The following is a 21,638-nucleotide window of genomic DNA, read 5'->3' as shown; positions in this document are numbered from 1 at the left end:
CACTTCATTTATCTGCCTTTATTCCCTGATACCTTTTACCTAATGACAAAAATTTAGCTTTGGTATTTAAAATTACAACTGACTTGGCACCTTCAATCTTTGTGAAATTCCTGATTTGTCTCATTGTGTGGAAAATCTGTTTCATAATTTCACTCCCAACTGACCTAACTATAGTTTTAAGATGACAATCCCTTGCTCTGATTTCCTCATCAAATGAAATCGTTTCCCTTTATCTAACAAATCCCTTCATCTTAAACAACACAATCATATAATCTTTCAATCATTTAAATTTAAGAGAATAAATCCCAGTCTGTAGCAAATAGTCTTCAGGATATAGCCCTTAAGTTGAAGCGTCATTCTAGTGTATCTGTGTTTTGCTTCTTACAAGGCCTATGTATGCATATTTTCTATAACTTATCCTATACTTAAATATTTGGACTTGTGTAAATTTACCTAGCCATTCTCAGGAAGCTTTATAGAATTGTGTAGAATAGTGGCTATTGCCTGAAAAATAAACGCTTAATTACTGTGCTTATAGTACATCAAAAGCCAGCTGTTTGTCAATAAGAGAAGAGTTCTAAAATCACTGACTTCCTGTGTGAAGGATGTCAGCCCAAGGGTGAATGAATTAGTTGATGAGGCATTACAGTGAGAGACTAGAAAATGAAGGTGTCTTGCACAGGATGTCAAATTAATGTTGGCATTATAAATCAGTCAAAGGGAGCAGGCTAGAGCACTATAATTTACCCTCCAGGGAATTTTTGTGCTTCTGACAAGAAAGGAAGATGTTTGAAATGCTAATTGTAGACAAACGATGAAACAAAACTTGCTTAAAATCTTTATGTATTGCTGTTTTGTTTTTGCATTATTTACTAAAATAATCTACTTCAAGCGGACACCGAAAAATAGCTTTCCTCCTTTCAGTTTTTATGTACTCTAAAGCTATAAGATGTGTTCAGTTTTTTATTATATCTTCTTTACTCGAATGTAAGTATTACTCTTTGGGTAGAACATTATGCAGAGCATAACTATTTAATCATGAGGTTGTGTAGTTTAAATTTCTGAGAGAAAATGTAGATTTTGGCTTTTTTCTTCTTCCACTCTCCGTCTACTCATTTGGAAAATGTTTTCAATAAATTAGTGTGGGCTTGATACAAGATTGAGAATAATGTTGGGAGATCCCAGTTCTCTGTTAAACAATCTTAAAAAAAATAATTCAACAACCAGTCTTGATTCTGCCCAAAATCTGCTTTCCAACATGATTGGGATATCAAACTGATGTGAACCTTCCAAGTATAAATGTTAGAATTATTTGTTGGTAATGTTGCAATGTGAAGTGAAGGGCAGAATTTTCAATTTGAACTTTAGATTTAAAAATGGAATTTTGTTCTTCAAGCGCTTTATTGGGTTGTGCCATCTCTCTTAATCTTTGAGCTAAAGGCTTAATAGTCATTCTGCTACTGTGGAGAATTGGCAATTGAGTTCTGGCACCCTCCACACAGGAGTTGAAAGCTGAAGGGAAGATTTGTCTCAATGTATTTTTAAAAACTTGTTTCAATTACATTGGGTGAAACCTGGATCTATCTTTGTTCATGTGAGCGTGGTTGTTGTATGCTTTTTAAAGATCTAGATAAAGAAGAAAGTAAATGCTTTGTCAAATTGATTGATGCTAATCTCTACAAAGTATTGGAAAAAGTGAAATAAACGTGGTGTCTGATCTTTCTCCTGTGATGTTGATTCAGGGCATCAAGTGAGGGACCAGATGGACAACATGGCTTTGGTCAGATAAGATCTGCCCTTCACAATCTGAATGAATTTTTTGAGGAGGTAACGAGTGTATGGATGAGGGCATTGCCGTAGATATGGTTTATGTGGACTTTCAACAAGGCTTTCAACAAGGTCCCACAAGGCTTTCAACAAGGTCCCACATGGGAGTCTGGTCCAACAGGTTAGGGCCCGTGGGACCTAGGGCAAGTTGGTAAATTGGATCCAAAATTAGCTTGGTAATAGGAGGAATTGGGTGATTGTGGAGGTTGTTTTAGTGATAAGATGCCTGTGACTAGTGGTGTCCCAAAGCTGGGACCATTGCTTTTTGCAATATATGTGAATGTTTGTCAATGTGTTAGTGAAATGGCCTGAGAAATGACAGATGGAGTTTTATCCAGGTAAATGAGGTGATGCATTTTGGGAGTACTAAGGTTAGGACATGCACAATGAATCCATTGGGCTGCAAAAGTAGATAACCATGTTGTTTGAGCTTGCACAGTAGTGTCCTGGGGAGTATTGAAGAACAGAGGGACCTTGCTGTGCAAGTTCAAAGATCTTTGGTGGCTGTGAAGGTAGATATTATGGTTCAGAAGGCATAATGACCAGCCTTCATTAGTTGGGGCATCGAATACAAGAGCAGGAAGGTTGTGCTCTTTTTCAAAACAATGGTCAGGCCTCAGCTGGAGTACTGCATGCAATTCTGGTCACCTCACTATAGGAAGGATATGATCGCACTGGAGAGGGTGTAGAGGAGATTTACCATGATGATGCCTGGGATAGACCATTTTGTTATGAGGAGAGACTGAGTGGAGGAGGTTAAGAGGTGACATGATTAAGGTGCATAAAATTATGAGATGGGGTAGACTGCAGAACTGTTCCCTCTTTATAAAAGGTGAATAAAACCAGAAGACATAGATTTAGTGCGAAGGGTAAGATTTTGAGGGTGGCTTTATTCATCCAGAGAATGGCAAGTACCTGGAATGCACTGCCAGAGAATGAGTGGCAGAGCAGAGTTGCTAACAACATTTAAGAGGTGTTTAGATAAGTACTTGAATCGCCTGGGCATTGAAGGCTACGGGTCAAGTGCTGGAAGGTGGGATTAATATGGATGGGTGCCCACTGGTCAGTGTGGAAGAGGTGGGCCGAATGGTCTGTTTCCATGCTGTTATTATCCGACTGAAAGATCAGCCGACTCTGAAAGATCAGCCATTTCAATTGGCCAGCAGTGTGTCAAAATTGGAAAGTTGCTGGCTAGAAATGAATGAGATGTTTAGTCTAAAGGCTCAGAAATATGTTGGAGTATAGATACTTGGACATCTGAGTTCTATTCCCACATAATGTTCAAAGTTTTTAAAGATATTAAAAGTTGTTTTATGAATACTGAGCAGACAAGTAAGGATATTAACAGATACTCAACTTCTGAATTTCACTTGTTTGTCACAGTCGGTTTCATATAATAGTGTAATATTGAAAGTAGCTATTAAAGCTGGATTTTTGAGTCACTAAGAAATTTTCCTTGAGGTTTTATGAAACATTCATTTTCTGGTTATGTGGCTCAACTCTTTCCACTAGTCTGCCAGCTTGCCTTGTTCAATGCAAGTTTTAAATAAGGATTGGTTGTATTTTCTCAATATCGATGAATTGCTTTTATTTGGAAATGGCAAACCTGTTAGGTTGGATGGGGGGAGGTGGTGGTGGAAGGAGGAGGAAAGATACAGAATTTTGAAATGTCATCGGTTTAACTAAAGTAACATTATTTTCTTCTTGAAATATATAGTTGGTTTCGGAAAAAACACCCTCAGACAGAAAATCCTGTTCCAATTCCTCCAAGCCCAGAGACCAAGGACAAATGGAGAAGTATGACAGTGGTGCCTTACCTGGAAGACTTGCATGGTTATAATGATGATGAAGAAGATCTGTACAATGAAGATGTGGAGAATGAAATAATTTATACTCAGGATTTTACAGTACCAGGTATGTTACCTACATAATGTTCTTGTGCTCAAATTATGCAATATAGTAATCTCACAGAAAACAGCAGTATGATCTGAGTTATGCTGTTTACACTGTGGCCTTCAACATGGTAGATTGCTTTCTCAAGTTCCATTGACTTTTTATACTATTTATGTGTCACTAAAATAGTACTTCATTTTGCATGGACATAGCATACAACAGCACTCAACGTTTAATCAGTCCTACTTTTGTTTAATAAGACATTTCAAATGAACGTACTCTTGTTTCTGTAAATATTGATGTTTCTGCGTGTGTGATAGTGTTTTTCACTTGGACAATCCTATTTGTTGGTCGACTTGTTCTGGCTCTCCCCTCACTTGCCTATACAATTTCAAATTTTTCCTGTGAGTGCTCATGGTTGAAAGTCAGTTTATTCAGTTTCTAGGTTTTTGTAAATTGAGGATTTTATTGAAAATCATTCAGAATTGGAGCTGTTGACATCTTAGACACATTTTCAAATCTGACCAATCAAATTTATTTGTCAAATGATCGTCTTTGTCTTGGTGTTCAGAAGGTGAAGAACAATTTCATTTGAAGTTGCAGCAAAAGCTGTAAAGTCTTTGAAGTCTTCTGTTGGGATAAGCCTCATAAAAATGATGCTTTTTTTCCTGATATATTTGGAGAGGTATTTGATACTAGACTGATAAATGGTGCTGATAAATCATGAATTCTAAAAGGAGACTGAAATTGCTTTTTTGTCTTTGCCATTGATTTGGTGAATGTGATTTAATTGATCTGTTTTCTGAGTGTTTTCTTTTAATTCATCTTTAAAGGCATCTTGCAAACGAATCCCTGGGTCAGGTTTAGACGAAACCTACTAATATAGCCATTCATTTGGCTTCTCTCAGATTGATGGCAAACTTGCTACACCCATAGATATTCAGCTTTTGGCTTGGTAATACAAACAGATCTGGGACAAATTAGGTTAGAAAAATTAGTGAAATAGTCTTTGCCAAAAGTTTTACTATCTATGCTTACAGTTGGAATGGGATGAAAAATGATATCTCAATGTAATGAATCGATATTCTGTTGTTCTTGTGATCCATTTGGGTTTATACTATATCTGGGTGATTGATCATGCAGTGAATTGTGTACATTGACAACTTTCCCCAAGTCTAACTCATGCTCTTTAACAGACATGGCAGGCAACAAGTCTTCCAGACTACATAGAGCACTACCAGGCCGTACTCCTATCAGAATAAATTGCTGACTAATCTGGCTGGTCTACTCTCCATAGGCTTGTGTTCATCTAAAACCTTGCCCATGTTCTAATTTGCTTCTAAGTGTTGCTCACTCACATTCCCTATGCTTGTTAACCTACATCGTTGTTGATCCCAGTGAATCAACATCTTGATTTTAAAATTCTTATCATTTTGTTTGCAAATCGTTCTATCATTTCACCCCTACCTAAGTCGATGGCCACCTTCGGTTCTCTAACCTTGTAATTCTGTGTGTTTGAATGTCTCCAACTTTAATTGTTCCCTTAGTGGTCTCAACAGCCTAGCCCTGGACTACTGGAATTTCCTTGCAACATTTCTCTGCCTCCCTTTTCCTCTATTAGGACAATGCCTAAAATCTACCATTTTGAAGTTTTTGATCATTTGTGACAGTGATTCACTAATGGCTTGGTGTCAGTTTTTTGTTTGATTAAAGTTCCTGACAAGTTCCATTTTGGGATGTTTTGGTTATGTTAAGTATGCTAATTTATGGAAGTTGTGGTCTTGCTAAGGTACTCAGGACAAGTCCATAATTTTATTTTGTGGGAAAATTTGGTGTTACAGATCTGAAGTTATGGTGCTTAAAATATAACTGGATATAATTGGGATTACATTCTCAGTTTATTGCATATCATCATCATCTGTTGTCAGATCAGGATTTCTTTAGAGAATTATCAAGTAATAGAAGTTTCAGCAATACAGGTAGTTCTGCTATAACATGATAGTTATGTTCCTGAGAAACCTCGCATTATAGAAAGTCACATTGCGGCAGAACAGGCTGTAGTTGCCTTCAGAGCAGTTTTAAACAGGTTTTCCTGATTTGGTTATAGCACAATCACAATGCAGCCCGTGTAATGCATATAGTGTTCCCTAATCCAAAAATCGCATTATAACCAATTCGAGTTATGGAAACACGTTATATCAGAATTACCTGTACATCCATTCACCTTGAAGACAAACACTAATTCAAAAATGATGCCCTGTAAAACAATGAGTTAGATAATTTGTGTAAGAAACTTGTATCTACGGAAAAGCTCACCAAACCGTGAAAGCTAACGCAAGCTATCCCCAGTGAGATTGGTGGTTCTTGATACACTGTCAGCCTTGGCTCTGTTGGTGAGTCAGTAGGTTCTGGCCTTGAATCACACTCAAGAAACTTAACGCTAGTGTGGTATGGAGGATGTGCTCCAGTGAGACAAGATTTGTTTTTTCAGCCGAGATGTTAGACCAAGGTCTTGTCTGCATTCTTAGGTGGGTACAAAAGCGCTTGAAGTAGAGCAGTAGAGTTACCATCTATGCCCCAGCCATTATTTATCCAATAACTTCACCAAAACAGATAATCTGATCATTATGTCATTGACTCAAAACTTGGGTTTTCAGTATGCAAATTGACGCTGCATTTTCTGCTTTATAAATTGACGCTGCATTTTCTGCTTTATAAATTGACGCTGCATTTTCTGCTTTATAAATTGACGCTGCATTTTCTGCTTTATAAATTGACGCTGCATTTTCTGCTTTATAAATTGACGCTGCATTTCTGCTTTATAAATTGACGCTGCATTTTCTGCTTTATAAATTGACGCTGCATTTTCTGCTTTATAAATTGACGCTGCATTTTCTGCTTTATAAATTGACGCTGCATTTTCTGCTTTATAAATTGACGCTGCATTTTCTGCTTTATAAATTGACGCTGCATTTTCTGCTTTATAAATTGACGCTGCATTTTCTGCTTTATAAATTGACGCTGCATTTTCTGCTTTATAAATTGACGCTGCATTTTCTGCTTTATAAATTGACGCTGCATTTTCTGCTTTATAAATTGACGCTGCATTTTCTGCTTTATAAATTGAATACAGTTCAGAAGGCATTTGACTGATTCCTAAAGCAGTTTAGGACACCTGAGGTGAAAAGTGTTTCGAAAATAGATATACTTGTATGTTACATCTAATAATGTGGAGTTTCTCCTTCAAAATCCTTAATTGCTGGGTACCAAATAATGAATGTCTGTTTGGCAATTGAATGGGAATCTTTGACTGGCAAAGACGTGGAGAAGAACTTGTCCAGTTGCAATTATGTTAGCAGCTAGGCAGAAAGTGTAGGTTGAAAATTCCACTCTACAGTCAGACACTGTCATCTAGATATTTTACCTTGGTGCGCTAAGGTTGGTGGGAAATTCCTAATGGTAAACTGATTACTTGGGGATGTCTGAACTCTTTGTTAGTTACAGGGTGTTGAAACCTGGACCACAAGTTATTGGAGTAAATTTTGCATTTCAAGCTTCCACCTTGAAACTTTGTAAACACTAAATTCTTTGTTTTCCTGTGATTGATCTAATATTTTTTGGTTTCACAGAGATAACTTAGGCTCTTTGCACAGATGGCACTAAACCTCTTGATTAATATCTAACTAGCTTTTTTTCCATGCACTTCTTAAATGTAACCAAAGATTGACTGGATATTCTAAATCAAGCCTCTAAAAATGTTAAGTTTAATTTTGTTCGTTAGTTGCTTTTTCCTTGCGTTTAGTAGGTTGGATTGGCTGACCGACCATTGCTATAATATTTAATTGCTGTTGTCTTTATTTTCTGGGATGGTTGTTCGTCCAAAAATTCACCTGCAAATATTTATTATAATTTTCTTATGTATGGCTAAAATTCTGCTTTTTGCCATTTGTCCTATATCTACTTTGGATACCAATTACCTGCAATTTCAGAGTAAATCTCAACTTGTAACTGGCTAGATCTGACTGAGGATATAATGATATAACTGTATAAAACTCTCCAATCAGATATTACCTTGGAAGAGAATACTTTGGGATAAGGAGGACCTGTAAATGAATAGAATTTCAGATAGCTAAATGTCCTGTGTTTTACTCAAATACATTGCAAGTTGTGTCACTTTCCAACATGTACCACCCTTCAAAATTCATTTGTTTAGAGAATAGCGACTTGTAAGCAATGCCATTCCAATGAAAAGTTATCTGTTACCTGTAGAATTTAATCTCTTGTGTGCCTCTTCTACATATGGTAGAACTGTTGACCATCTATTTTATCATGGTGAGCTTCTTTCCCAAAGCCACACTGGACCTTTAATGTTCATGTATGCTTCACTTGTAGTATATTTCTGAACATGGGGTCAGTAATATAAGTACTAATGAAAACCATTTCCCATTACCTAACCAATGTGTACACCAAGTTCCTTGCTGTCCTGCTAAATTGACCATAGGCTGGGAATCCAGGAACTTCCTCTGCTTTCTGGCTTACCCACGTTTCTAAAATCTGATGACCATCTCTCGGTAATTTGACTGCTAAATGTTAAACAATTTTAATAAAAAAAATGAATTAATATGTGATGGTCAAGGTATACTTAGTTGCATGAGTATTGATTCATCAGTTTTAGAAGCTGCTAGTTTCCTTGCAATTCACATTGACTTTATTCTCAATATTAAATGTGCAAAATTCAATCTGAACAAAATGAGCATAGTGAAGATTCTTTACTTCCTGTCTTCTCTGTTCCCAAGTACCAAAGGAGGATCCAATCTCTATTATCTGGAAGTCTCACCTTGTTGGGTTTTTTTTTCTGGCCTTTTTTTCTCTTCTGAAAGTGAGTACGCTGAAAATCTTCTAACTTGTGGGGGCTACCACTTTTCCTTCATACAAGCCCAAAGCTGCTTCAGTTTTGCAGTTTTAGGTGGTAAGGCATCAGTTAACTTAATACAGCAGGCTTAGAGATTGAATGGTGTTAATGTCTAGAGGAACATGGGTATCTTCGTATAAGGATCTAAGCACTAACCTGCAGGTACAGTAGGCAGTCTTGAAGGCAAAGAAGATATTGGTTTTTTTTTTTGCAAGAAGATTCAAGTGCAAGAGTAAAGGTGTTTTCCTGCAATTACATAGGGCACTTTTGAGAATGCCGCTGGAATATTATGTACAGGTCTTGTCTCCCAAACTGAGAGAAGATATACCTGTGATAGAGGAAATTCCTGGGGTGGTCCTACAAGGAGAGACTAACCAAATCACAGGCTGTCCCTGGCTAACAAATGGGTTCCTTTTTCACTGATGTTCATGAGTTGATTTTGTCCATAAGTTGGAATATGCACAAATCACTCAATATGGTAATTATACCTCCACAATATTGTAATGAATGGCATCAAAAGCACATAAGACTGATAAGAAAGAACAATTAATAAAAGTGGAGAGGGATAGGAAACTAGTTCCTCCATTTGTAGGGCCGAACATATGTACAAGGGTCAGACTTCTGAATTTAATATTATTATGGGAGCTCCTTCACATGCAGTGTTGTCAACAGGTCAGGTGTTTGTAACTCACAGACAGCCTGTATACTTTATAGAGTTTAGAAGAATGACGTGATCTCATTGAAACATATCTGAAATAGGATAGATACAGAAGTGACGTTTCCACTGACTGGAACATCTAGAATCAGTGGCCTCTGTCTCAAAATAAGAAGTTGGCCATTCAGGACAGATGAGAATTTTCATCCCAGGGTTGTGAATCTTGAAATCTTCAGAATTTTCCACCCGAGAACGCTGTGGAGTTTCAGTCACCCAAGTATCTTCAAGCTGGACATTGATATTTAGATCAATGACCTTATCATGTGGCAAAGCACACAGGGCCAAATACCACCACCTATTTCTTGTCTTAATAGACTTGTAAAGCTATACTGCTTCTAGCAGCCAGGATTGAAAGAGATGCAAAATGTTGTAGTTATTTTAGAAGTGCTGTCGGTAACATAAGACACAAACAATTAGTAACAATTCTGAGACCAAAAGTGCTGACCAGAATTCACGGCAGTGATGTTCAGCGACCTGTTTAGGTTGTGTTAATTATGACATTTAATTTTGCTTTGTTTATAGGTATTTGGGGAAAATGTGCTTTTTTAAAAAGACACAATCAGTACATCAAAGGAAAAATTGTTTCTGTAACAATTTATGTGAAAATTTTGTTTTTGCTGCTCTTGTGACAACATGGGTTGATATTAAGTACTAATAGCAAGGATGAAAGTTGCAGCTTTATTATCCAGATGTGTTTTTAAGATTGTCACATTCAATTTTAATGAAGGTTGTCAAGATGAAAAGGATAAATTTTTTTTCATTCTAAAGCCAAACAATGCTACAGATATCCATTGTTGGATGTGCATCTTGAAGAACATGTTGTCAACTGTGAAATCGGGAAAGTTTTTATGCATAGGATAATGGAGTTGTGAAACAGTTCTACCAAAAGGCTTTTAATGCTTGGCTAATCTACATTTTTCAAAACTGAGACCAGTAATTCTTGATAGGTGAGGGAAATGGATCAAAGGCAGTTGAATGCTGGAGCAAGCCTGACTGACTGAGTTTCTCATCTGATAAGGTATTAGTAGACGATAAAAATCTTCTGCTACAGACACTGAGTGCTTTATTGCCATTGGACTGATTGCTTTGTCCAAGGCGAGGAGAATAAATTGATTTAAAGAACCAAGAATGATGCAAAAGCAGACATCTAACTTTAGTGTGCATTTATTCAGAAGTCAAAGCCTGAATATGCTTCTGTTCATTACATTCTTGGACCAACATGAGCAAGGTTCTGAGCAAGCCTGGTGCATGTAGGCCTTCACTTAGCAGTGCTGTTAGTTTGTATTCTGAACATATTTTGGTTTAAATTTTTATTAAAAATGTTATTTGCTAAGCTTTTTCAGAATGAGAGTTAATCAGTTATCACAACTAGAAGGAGAATTTCTCATCAAACAGGAAATGTTTTGAAGTTTTGATCCTGAAATGTTATTAATGATGCTGTTTATTCAAACATTGCATTGCTATTGTATATCATTACCAAAAATTGAACTGTTCTTTTGTAAATAGAAGGCATTGTTTTCTTAGGTTCCTTGAAGTTTAAGCTATAATTATGCATAGTTTTTAAATACTAATTATGACTCTTCTGATTTTGTGGGCAGTAAAACCATTAACTATAATTTAGTTGATTTTTTGTATTAATTGCATATTCAATTACCTTAAATACATGGCTAATCTTGCCAAAGAAAACAAATCAGTGCACAAGTTTTTTAAAAAATATTTCTTGCTAATATATCTCAGTTCAGCGGCTCTGCTACAGTTGCAACTATATTACTATCCTAGATTTTGTTATTACATTATTCATTCACAGTGACCAGTTTCATTGGTTGTTAATAATGTCATAGCTGTTAATGAATTTCATTGAAATTATCGCCAGTTTTAAATTCCTATTAATTCCTTCTTTGAGGCCATTAAACAAATAGAGAACTTCCAGTTGAAAATAGGAATTTCTGTTAAGCTTTGGCATGGAACTATCCAAGTATGGGACTCCCTGAATTACGGATGACCTGACTTATGGAACTCTAACTTTACTTGAATTCTAACTTTACTCAAATTCTTCCATACATTTTCAACATTGCAATAAAATGTTTTGTGGCATTTATGACTGGATACAGTATATATTCCATTACTTTAATTATGGGTAGTGTTAGGGTCGATATTCAATGAAAGGAATATAGCTAGTGTATACGGAGTGATACGACATGGGTGGCTATAGAAAAATAGGTGTGTCTGACCTGTAGACAAATATGCTAATGGACAGTTCTCAAGAACAGAAACCTTGCATAACCCAGGGATTGCTTGTATTTTTTAAAAAATAGAATCATGTCATGTTTCTTCAATTGATGCCTTTAATCTCTCCAGTCCATTGCTCGTAAAACCTAATTCTTGAGCATGCAGATTTTTATTTTCTCTGCAATTAATCAAACTGCAATCCCAACAGTGTTACAACTGAGATTTAGGCTCGAGAGAAGTGTGAGAGACGAACATATTTGGGTAGAGTCTCCATAGTTTACACAGACTTTGAGGCACTAGAGAAGGTGCAAAAATGATTCATGAGGATAGTACCACAAGTGAGATGTACTTAAAAGGAAACTGCAGGCTGTGCTGCTTCTCTGTAGAAAAGAGGAGGCTTATGAGTGAATGAAAAAGATATTGGAGTTAAATTTAATATTAGAGGAGTTATAAACTGAGTTATTAGCTGGTATTGGTTTATTATTATCACTTGTACCGAGGTACAGTGGAAAAACTTGTCTTACAAACCTTTTGTACAGGTCAATTCATTACACAGTGCAGTTTCATTGATTTAGTACAGAGTGCATTGATATAGTACAGGTAAAAACAATAACAGTACAGAGTAAAGTCTCACAGCTACAGAGAGAGTGCAGTGCAATAAGGTGCAAGGTCACAACAAGGTAGATTGAGGTCGTAGTCCATCTCATTGTATAAGGGAACCATTCAATAGTCTTATCACAGTGGGGTAGAAGCTGTCCTTAAGTCTGGTGGTATGTGCCCTCAGGCTCCTCTATCTTCTACCCGATGGAAGAGGAGAGAAGAGAGAATGTCCCGGGTGGGTGGGGTCTTTGATTATAGTGGCAGCTACACCAAGACAACAAGAGGTAAAGACAGAGTTCAAGGAGGGGAGGCTGGTGTCCGTGATGCGCTGGGCTGTGTCCACAACTCTCTGCAGCTTCTTGCAGTCTTGGGCAGAGCAGTTGCCGTACCAAGCCGTGATACATCGAGATAGGATGCTTTCTATGGTGCATTGGTAAAAGTTGGTGAGAGTCAAAGGGGACAAACCAAATTTCTTTAGCCTCCTAAGGAAGTAGAGGTGCTGGTGAGCTTTCTTGGTCGTGGCATCTATGTGATTTGACCAGGACAGGCTGTTGGTGATGTTCACTCCCAGGAACTTGAAGCTCTCAACCCTCTCGACCTCAGCACCATTGATGTAGACGGGTGTGTGTACACTGCCCCCTTTCCTGAAGTCAATGACCAGCTCTTCAGTTTTGTTGACTAGACTAAACTAAACGTGAAACTGTCAGTGAGCATGTGCAATTCATTAACATTTTTTTGAAGAAAATAAAAGCAAGATTGTATGACCATATGGAACTACCCAGAGGAAATCTGATTTTAAGGATTCAAACTCCAGTACAATAAGAGAAATAATAGCATTTTTTGCAGTGCACAATCTGATGAATATAGACTGAAAGGATTGGTGTTTTTAGGCTTGATAATAAATAGAGCAAGTTGCTAGTGTAGAGAAGGAGCACAATCTTATTGAAAGAACAAATTAATTGGAAAGAATTAAGAGGACAAATTATTAAACATGCAGATTAAGACAGTTGACATAAATCTTGATGGCTTAGATGAACCAGTACAATTTTGTTTTCAAGGTGCAATTGGAGCTACTGTATTTTCAGCTTGTATTTCAGAAAGATCTGTATTAGCATAATTACATTGTGCAATTTTTAAGTTTATTAGTATTTAGTTTGCTGCTTGATGGTTCTGTAGCATTTCTACCAGTTACCAATCCTTTGCCAAAAGTATGGCTAGAAGTTGGGAACACAAGTGGATGGAGTGGTTAAGAATACATATGACATACTTGCCTTCAGTCAGGGTGTTGAGTACCAAGGTTGGGAAGTCATATTGGAGCTATATAAAACTTTGGTTAGGCCACAAATGGAGTATTGTATGCAGTTCTGGTCACCGCAATATAGGTAGGACATTGGAGGCTTTGAAGGTGCAGAAGAAGTTCACCAAGATGTCGCCTGGATTGCAGTATATTAGCTATTAGGAGAGGTTGGACAAACTTGGATTGTTTTCTTTGGAGTGTCAGAGGCTGAGGAGCGAGCTGACAGAAGTTCAGAAAATTATGAGAGGCATAGACAGGGTAAATAGTCAGAGTCTTTTTTTCCAGAATGAAAATGTCAAATACTTGAGGGTCTAGGTTTAAAGTGAGTAGGGGACATTTTAAAGCAGATTTGCAAGGCAAGTATTTTTCTACCTGCTGCTGGGGAAGGTGGTCAAAGAAGATGCAGTAGCAAAATTTAAGAGGCACTTAGGCCGACAGGTTGAACAGGCAGGAAATAGAGGGATAAGGTTTAAATCTGTATTAGTGGTTAGCACAAACATGGTGGAACAAATGGCCTGTTCCTGTGCAGTACTTACGTATGTTCTGTTTTAAGTTAGAACCAGCTGTCATCAGTGTGTACTCCTGTATGGAAAAAGCATAACAAGATCTGCCTAAACATGTAAGTGAAGGGATGCTGCTCAATTTGCTGTCAAAGGACAATGGTGAAACTTATAATTACTGGATTTTGTACGTAACAAAAATTCAAAAGTGTGCATTTTCTCAAACAGTGAACCTAACACTATCCTTTAAAATATTGTAGCAGTTAATGCATTTTAGGCACAACCATTACCTCTTATCTAGAAAGTTTCTCCATATAGCATTGCATTGTGAGGCTGGCTTTAAATCTGAAAAATGATCCATAACTCATTATACAATCTGAACACTTCCTTCTGTGTCATAAATTCCTCTTATTTAAATGCTCATATCTGTACCTATAAAATCCTGTGGTATAAACGGTCTCTTCACCAAATGGAATTTTGTAAGCAAATTTACATTCTTAGAGCACAATAATCAAATACTGTATCAAATTTGACTGAGGACATTAACTATCCAATTTTCTAATGATTTTCAGATTTATTTTATCTAGAATTGTTTTGTATGTGGAGAGTTGGAAATGGTAAAACTTGATGTTTAATAAGTTTTTTGCAAAAAGTCTAGTTAAGTTCAGTAATTTCCTGGTTCCATATGGTATTGTGCCTGTTCTTGATTTGGGTGGTCAGTGTGCTGGTGGGGAAAACAAATAACCTATTGGAAGAGCACCATTTCAACATAAACTCCTAGTGGTTCTGTTTAAGTCATTTTCTGTACTTTTCATTGATTGGAAATATTGAATTTAACTATTGGATATATATTTTGTTCTGGCTGAGATGAAAGTCCCATTTATGGGTAGGCTGCTTTGGAGGGTGCAAGTATAATACATGATATACCTTTCTAAATGATTTGCTCTTTTCTTGGATCCTGTTTCTTGTGGGGAAGATGCAATGTATTTCCCAGTCAGCATCCTCCTTGCATCAGATTCCACTATGTACACATCATAAAAGATTCCTTTCATGGTTGTATTTGTTGACTGCTTCTAAGAGCTGGATAACATTAAAGGCAATGAACTTCATGAGGGTCATCAGTTGGGCATGTGGCTTTACAACCCTGCTCAATCATGGGTGATCTTATTTTTCAACTCTTCCTCGTTTTATCTCCATTTTTCTTGATTCTTGTTTCCAAAATCTATCAATTTCCATGTTGAATATGCTCGGAGTAGCCATCATCTTCTGGGATAGAAACTTCCAAAGATTTGCAGGCTTCATTGAATGAATTTGTTATTATCTGTCTTAAATGGCTGACCCTGGCTGGGGAGTCTTGAATTTGGGACCATGATCCCAAGTTCCAGACTCCACAGAATGGTCTTTTAACATTTATTCTAATTAACATCTATTCTAATTACCCAAGGGATTATAAACTGTCTACTTCAGTCTCTGCAAGGCAAGTAGAGTTGATGATTTTTTTATGTTGACTATTTTGTGGCATTGTTAAACAAATCATGCACATATGATGTCCAGCTTTGTGACAATATATCTGTTATGACAAGTACAATAATTTGTGTGTAGTTTTTAAACCATAGGAAGAATAAATGCACTACAATGATTTCCTGCATTGATATAGTCCATTGTGCCCTTGATATTAGTTGATTGATGGTTATTTCCCTGCACTTAGTTTCTTCAATGTCTTGGATCGATTTGTGAAATTGGAACTTGGAATTATGTTGAATTATCTTGCACACATGTGATTACAAAAAAACTTAGTCTTACAGATTATCAAGCTATGTCAGAAATACATTTTTGGAAAAGTTATTATAATGGATGAACTTTAACTTGCCCCTTAAATTCATACAAGATATTTTTATTTCCTGATGCATAAAATGCAAAGAGTAGTGAGATCACATTAGAAATCTATGAAACACAAGTTAGTCCACTGTAAGAGCATTGCACACGATTTTAGTTACTTTACAAAAGGATATGACAATCCTTGAAGAGGATACAGATGTGATTTATGAACATATTGCAGTGATTGGAGAAGTTTAGTTTTGAAGAAAGTTAGCTACATTGTTTTCATTAAAGAAAGGGAAGACTGTGGAGATTTAATCTGATTGTGTAACATTGTGAGAGGCTTCATGAGGAAGGACCTGTTTCCTTTAGCTGAATGCCCAATATATAGGGGACATCGATTTTAAAATAATATAAAGTCATGAAAACAAGCCCATAGAGTCTGTGTCGACTATTAATCATCTATTCACATTAATTCTGCGCCAATCACATTTTGTTTTTATTCTCATCAACTCCCCACAAATTCTACCACTTACTTGCACACTGTAGGCAATTTATAGTGGCCAATTTAACCTGCCAACCATGTCGTTGGGATGGAAACCAAGGAATCCAGAGGAAATTTATGCAGTCATATGGAGAATATGCAAACTCTAGATAGGCAGCACCAAATGTCAGGGCTGAACCCAGGTTACTGGAGCTGAGGCAGCAGCTCTGCTGGCGGTGCCACCATTAGAGGGGAGTCATAAAACTTCATGTAAATGCAAAAATGCAGAAGTTTGGAACATTGCCAGAAAAAGGAAATATTCAAAGCATCCAAAATATTCTCAGGCACATTGTAAAAGTTATGGAATGAGAGAGAGAAATGGAATCAATTTCAGTGGCTTTTTTTTGGCTGACATGCACAAAAAAGTAGGTAGAATAACCTTATGTACCCATAAATGTCTCCAATTCTGTGACATTTTATTTTCAACTTGTCCAGTCACACAACTGGCATGATGGATCTGACTTTATTCTACAGGAAGTGAGCCTTGCTGGCAAGGTCAGCATTTATTACCCTTGAAATGAATGCACTTTAAGGGCAGTCAAGAATCAACCACATAACTAAGAGTCTGAAGTCACATTTAGGACTTAGCTAGGCAAGAATACCGGGTTCCTTAATTAACATCACTGAACCAGATAAGCTTTTATAATAATCTATTACTAGTGCTAGCTGTTTATTCTTTGTTTTTATTTAATTGATTTTTTTTTCTCTTCTACTTTACCCCACCCCACCCGTAATGGTTGGATTTGGTCTCCAGATCTCCCAGATTGCGAGTCCATAATGTTACCGGTTCCAGAGACCACAGATTTTCACTTCTTTTCACTTGAACAGAAATTAAAATTTGTGTGCTTTCTATAATTGGGTGTCCAAAGTTGAATATTTACTATTATATTTTATAGTTGCATGTTATTTTGCATAAATATATCTATTCCTTTTAGCTTAATGCTTTGAGTGTTACATTTATTTCTCAAAAGTGAATGTGTGAAGTAACTTAAATAATTTTTTAAGTAAAAGTCTATAGTGCTTCATGTGAGTTTGCAAATGCTTTGGAGGAGATTCCTGGAGTTGAGGTTGATAATTAATATAGGTGTAGATGCAATTTGATAGTTAAAAGTTTAGAGGATTTCTAACTAGAATAGGCATAAAATTCTGTGCATCTTTTTTGCAGATGCTCAATTTGACTAATTTATTTTGAAAAATGCCTCAAGTTAGCAGTTAATTAGCATTTTGCCTAGTTAAAACCCTTCAAATGTCCACCAGTCTGTGCTATTTAATCAGGGCAGTGGATATTTCAAAGATTGGCTTTGCTGTGGTTGATCCTTTAGTGCTCTTTTAATTCCAAAATGATGTGCCAATTGGATAGTCCTTTTATTGGTAATTTTATTTCTACCTCGCAGAAAAAAAAGCCACTTGGAATTGCCTCTCAGTTCTCAAAAAAAAATCTATTATTTTCACAGGACAGGTGCAGGTGCCTGAAGAAGAAATTGAGCAAAACGGCCAAAACAGGAGCAAAGGCAGCCACAAGGCAATGTGCATGAATGGCACAGAGGCAGGACAGTTTAACAGCAAGGTCAAAAATGAACGGAGGTCAAGCTCTTCTTCCAATCCATCCCGCAAAGCCTCCACCAGTAGCAGCAAAATTCGGAAACTCTCTGCATGTAAACAACAATGACCCATCTGTAAACTCTATGTGGTATGTACTGGAGCTTCCATTAAATTATATTTGAACTGGACTCTATCTTAAGTGCACACTTTAATGTGACAGTCCAATTGTGTATATACACTTATGAAGGAATAGAGACTTTGCATTGATTCATAGCAATCAGAATAGGGCCAGTCATTAGTCTCTGTGAGATATGACTATAATAGTGAACTTGACTTGCTTTACCTGTCACTTCATAGTGTGACAGATGGTTTTAAACTATGCCTTTCCAGTTCAAACATAATAAACAAAAGGGGTAAAATTGAACTGTAATTGAATGGAAACCCAACACAAAGTCACCACATGCCATATTCATATTGCAATACATAATATTGTAGTATGGTATGATCGATACATTGAAGCTTCACAGAAGTATATTTAGTCACTCGTATTTTGCACTGGGTGATTATTGTCATATAACCTTTGTTCACTTATTTTGAGAACAGCCTTTGTTTCTCTCAGTATTTTTTGTATACTTGAAGGTGAATTTTATTTTTCTGTAAACAAACTAGAACTTGTGGCAGAATAACATTACTTTTATTTCAGTTCATTTTTAAAGAAAAATTAGCAATCCCGTTCATTAGTTACAAAGTGAATTTCAGGTAATAAGTATAATTTGTACTTTTACAATATATTAGTTACAAATATGTCACTCCATCCCCAATCCCCAGCTCCCTTCATGCAATTTCCTGTAGCTTAGGTTTGCTTGTATGTAAAACTATGTATAAAGAGCATCCATAGTGTTGAAAGAACTGGTAAGATTTGTCAATACATTTGAAGTCAGCAGTATGCCATGAGCTCCTGCTTTCGGGGAGCTACTATGATGTTTAACTGCTTAAAGCAATGTTTTAGACATGATGTTATGGATTTTAACTTTGGGTGGAAAACAGCCCATTGAGGGTCAGCTGTCAATTATGCACCCAGTTTGAGTTTCCTTTCTATTGAACTTAGTGAAAAGAAAAATCCAGCAACATGTATAACGGCAAATTAATGGTGGCCTGATGGTTAAAGTTAAAATCTGTCCCACTCAATGGTGTTAAGTACTCTGAGAATTGTTCCTGGTTCAGTTGCACTTTAAACCTGACTGATACCTCTGGAGGATTTGAGCTGCAAGCAGTGTTTACATAGCAGACTTCATTGGTGCTGCATGTGTAGCTTCCAGGAGAAACTCCCATTGTGCAAGTCCCGAGTGCTGTAACTTGCAGCTGCCATCCAGAAATACGAAGAAATACATCATAAATCTGATTGGTAGACTTGAATATTTGATTGTTTTGGATCTTGAACATGTAACAAAAGCTTTTTGTAGGAGCTCCTCTACATTGAGGTTACATGGCTTTTATCCTCGGGATTCTAATTCTTTAGTGCAGGATTGTAATTTTAAAATAAAATTGAATGTGTTAAAGGAGCAGTACGTTATTTGTTTTGATTTTCTTTAACAAGAGTACTTCTCGCCCTTCACCTTGTTAAAATGCCATTTAATATTATTATCTGATTATTAATTAACATCTTTAATATAGTTTCTACACTTCCCCATGGAAGAATTACCATTCTTCTGTACTGCAGCTGGGTAATTACAAACAGCTATAGTGGTCTCTTCTCAACCAAATTGACAATGCCAGTATCACCTGAGCAAAAAGCCTGCTGATTCTTCCATCTTTGTTTTCATGTGTGTTGGTTCATTTGACTGATTGTTAGCAATAGAATAATACGTAGGTGTTTTGCCTCTAACCAACCATGACCCAGGACGTTCTGCTCCTTTAAGTTGGCAAATAAACATTCTTTTTTAATCATTACTTTGGTATGTTGAAAGATTGTATAGCAAACCACAGTTTTAGTAGAAAATAGTTGGTGATTGAAAGTTCACAGCTGCTTTAAAAACCATTTTTAAGGACCTTAAATTAAATGGAAATTATTTGTAAATGAATACCTTTTTGTTTTTGTATGATTTCATACAGAAATGCCATTGTATTTTACCTTTCCTTTATATTTATTAACCACAACGGACTGAGGTGTTTTCACCATTGCATATAATGTGTGTTTATATTGTGCTTCCTGAAGAATTGTCACAGTTGCTGATTAGTGTACAAGAAAATTAAAACATCTTTCCCCACTTTTCCAGTGTTGTACTGTGACAATAGTAGTATGCATGTTATAATAGCTGAAATCCCAAAAGTCACACTGATTCAAATTTTGTAGAAATTTTGGTTAATACTTTAAATGATTTTACCTACTATTTTTGTTGCAGGTGTTGTATTAAATTAAATAAAATGATTTGAAAGCCCTTTGTTGCATTCAAAAGCACCCACTTTTGTAATAACTTAAGAGTGTGTATTTATGGAGCTTATGGAAAATTTATGTAAACACATTCTTGCCTTCGTGGCCCTACAACTAAATATTTTACCCTTTTATGGAATTACCTGCTATAACTGATTAGAGTACAAATGATATTCAGAGTTTTCGTATTTCTGTAGGGCAATCTGAGAGGATAAAAATGTTAAGTCAGTTTGTTAATTTGCGTAAATTTACTATCTGTTCATGGGGACCATCAGTAGTAACATGTCACATTTGAAATTTTCTGGAATTGACCAAAAAAAATTGCCTCTTAAATAACTCTGCTTGTCAGTGCATCCCAGCCCAGAGCATCCAGCAGAAGCCTTTTATCTATAGACATTCCAGAAGACATCTTAAATTTCTTATTATTCTAAAAATCTGCCAATAATTTAATTCTAAAAGGTTGGAAGGAACTGTAGTATCATTCACCATCCCCATTGAAAATAGGTGATGCCCTCCATGTTGTTATTGTAAAAACAAGTTTGAAAGCTTTTCCATCAGTTTAGGAAGATTTTAGTTTTCTAAGATTCTGAAGTCTATGTGTTTGTTTCCCTCCCTAAATGGATTTCAATTTTAACAGCTGTGGTTAAATCAAAAGAAAGTTTACTGTACAAAATGATGTAGCTTGCTGCTGTTTGTAGTACAGCTTCAATCTAGTTTTACGTTTGTTCAGATGTAGGGTTTAATGGAACTGGTTCAATAAATAGACATTTGTATTTTAGGCGAGAATATGGGTGAAGTGATGAAAACAAATGTCATGATGCAAAAGTTTAAGTTGAATTCAAATTCGTAATCCTATGAATAAACAAAACTTTATAATATAACAAGTACTGTGATTGATGACTCAAAAGTTAGTTTTAGTTTTAAAGTTGTTGAATGAATGCATATTTTAAATGTAGATTTGTTTAGTTTTGTGCTTTAAACTGTGCAATAAAACGTTTGTTTTTTTAAAAAAAACTGGTTAGTGGTGCATGCAATTACTTTTAATGAGCCATATTGAAGTGCAGAACCTCAGCCTCTTCAAATCTGTGGCTTTGCTTGTAAGTAATAAAATGTTTCATTGTTAACTGCTAGGTATGGTTTATCATTAAGCACTGCACTTTATCTTTTGTAGTTACATATTCAGTTTTAAAGCTAGCTTCATGTTTTGTGACATTTTACATATCTGAACACAAGTTAATTTGTAAGGAATGGGCCATTGTCATAACAGAGATCTTGGGTAGATCTTTTTAAAATAAGACAGTGCATTGAATGATATCCTCTGACTGAAATT

The 21,638-nt window shown here is 36.2% G+C and overlaps 1 protein-coding gene across 4 annotated transcripts in view; it reads left to right on the top strand.

The window, feature by feature from the left end:
- Positions 1 to 21,638, top strand: part of stk11 (serine/threonine kinase 11) — a 111,092-nt gene that overhangs the window by 46,581 nt on the left and 42,873 nt on the right. For 2 of the 4 annotated variants that reach the window (XM_052037658.1, XM_052037659.1), the window contains exons 8-9: positions 3,545 to 3,741; positions 17,790 to 18,025. In XM_052037658.1, coding sequence (XP_051893618.1) covers positions 3,545 to 3,741; positions 17,790 to 18,004 — 412 coding nt within the window. In that variant the 3' untranslated portion in view covers positions 18,005 to 18,025. Of the gene's footprint in view, positions 1 to 3,544; positions 3,742 to 17,789; positions 21,606 to 21,638 lie in introns of those variants that run through there. The other 2 variants (XM_052037657.1, XM_052037661.1) reach the window with 2 other exon arrangements.

This window comes from Pristis pectinata, chromosome 24 (genome assembly GCF_009764475.1).
Source record: "Pristis pectinata isolate sPriPec2 chromosome 24, sPriPec2.1.pri, whole genome shotgun sequence".
NCBI classification, from domain to species: domain Eukaryota; kingdom Metazoa; phylum Chordata; class Chondrichthyes; order Rhinopristiformes; family Pristidae; genus Pristis; species Pristis pectinata.
This window is presented reverse-complemented; position numbering and strand designations above follow the sequence as displayed.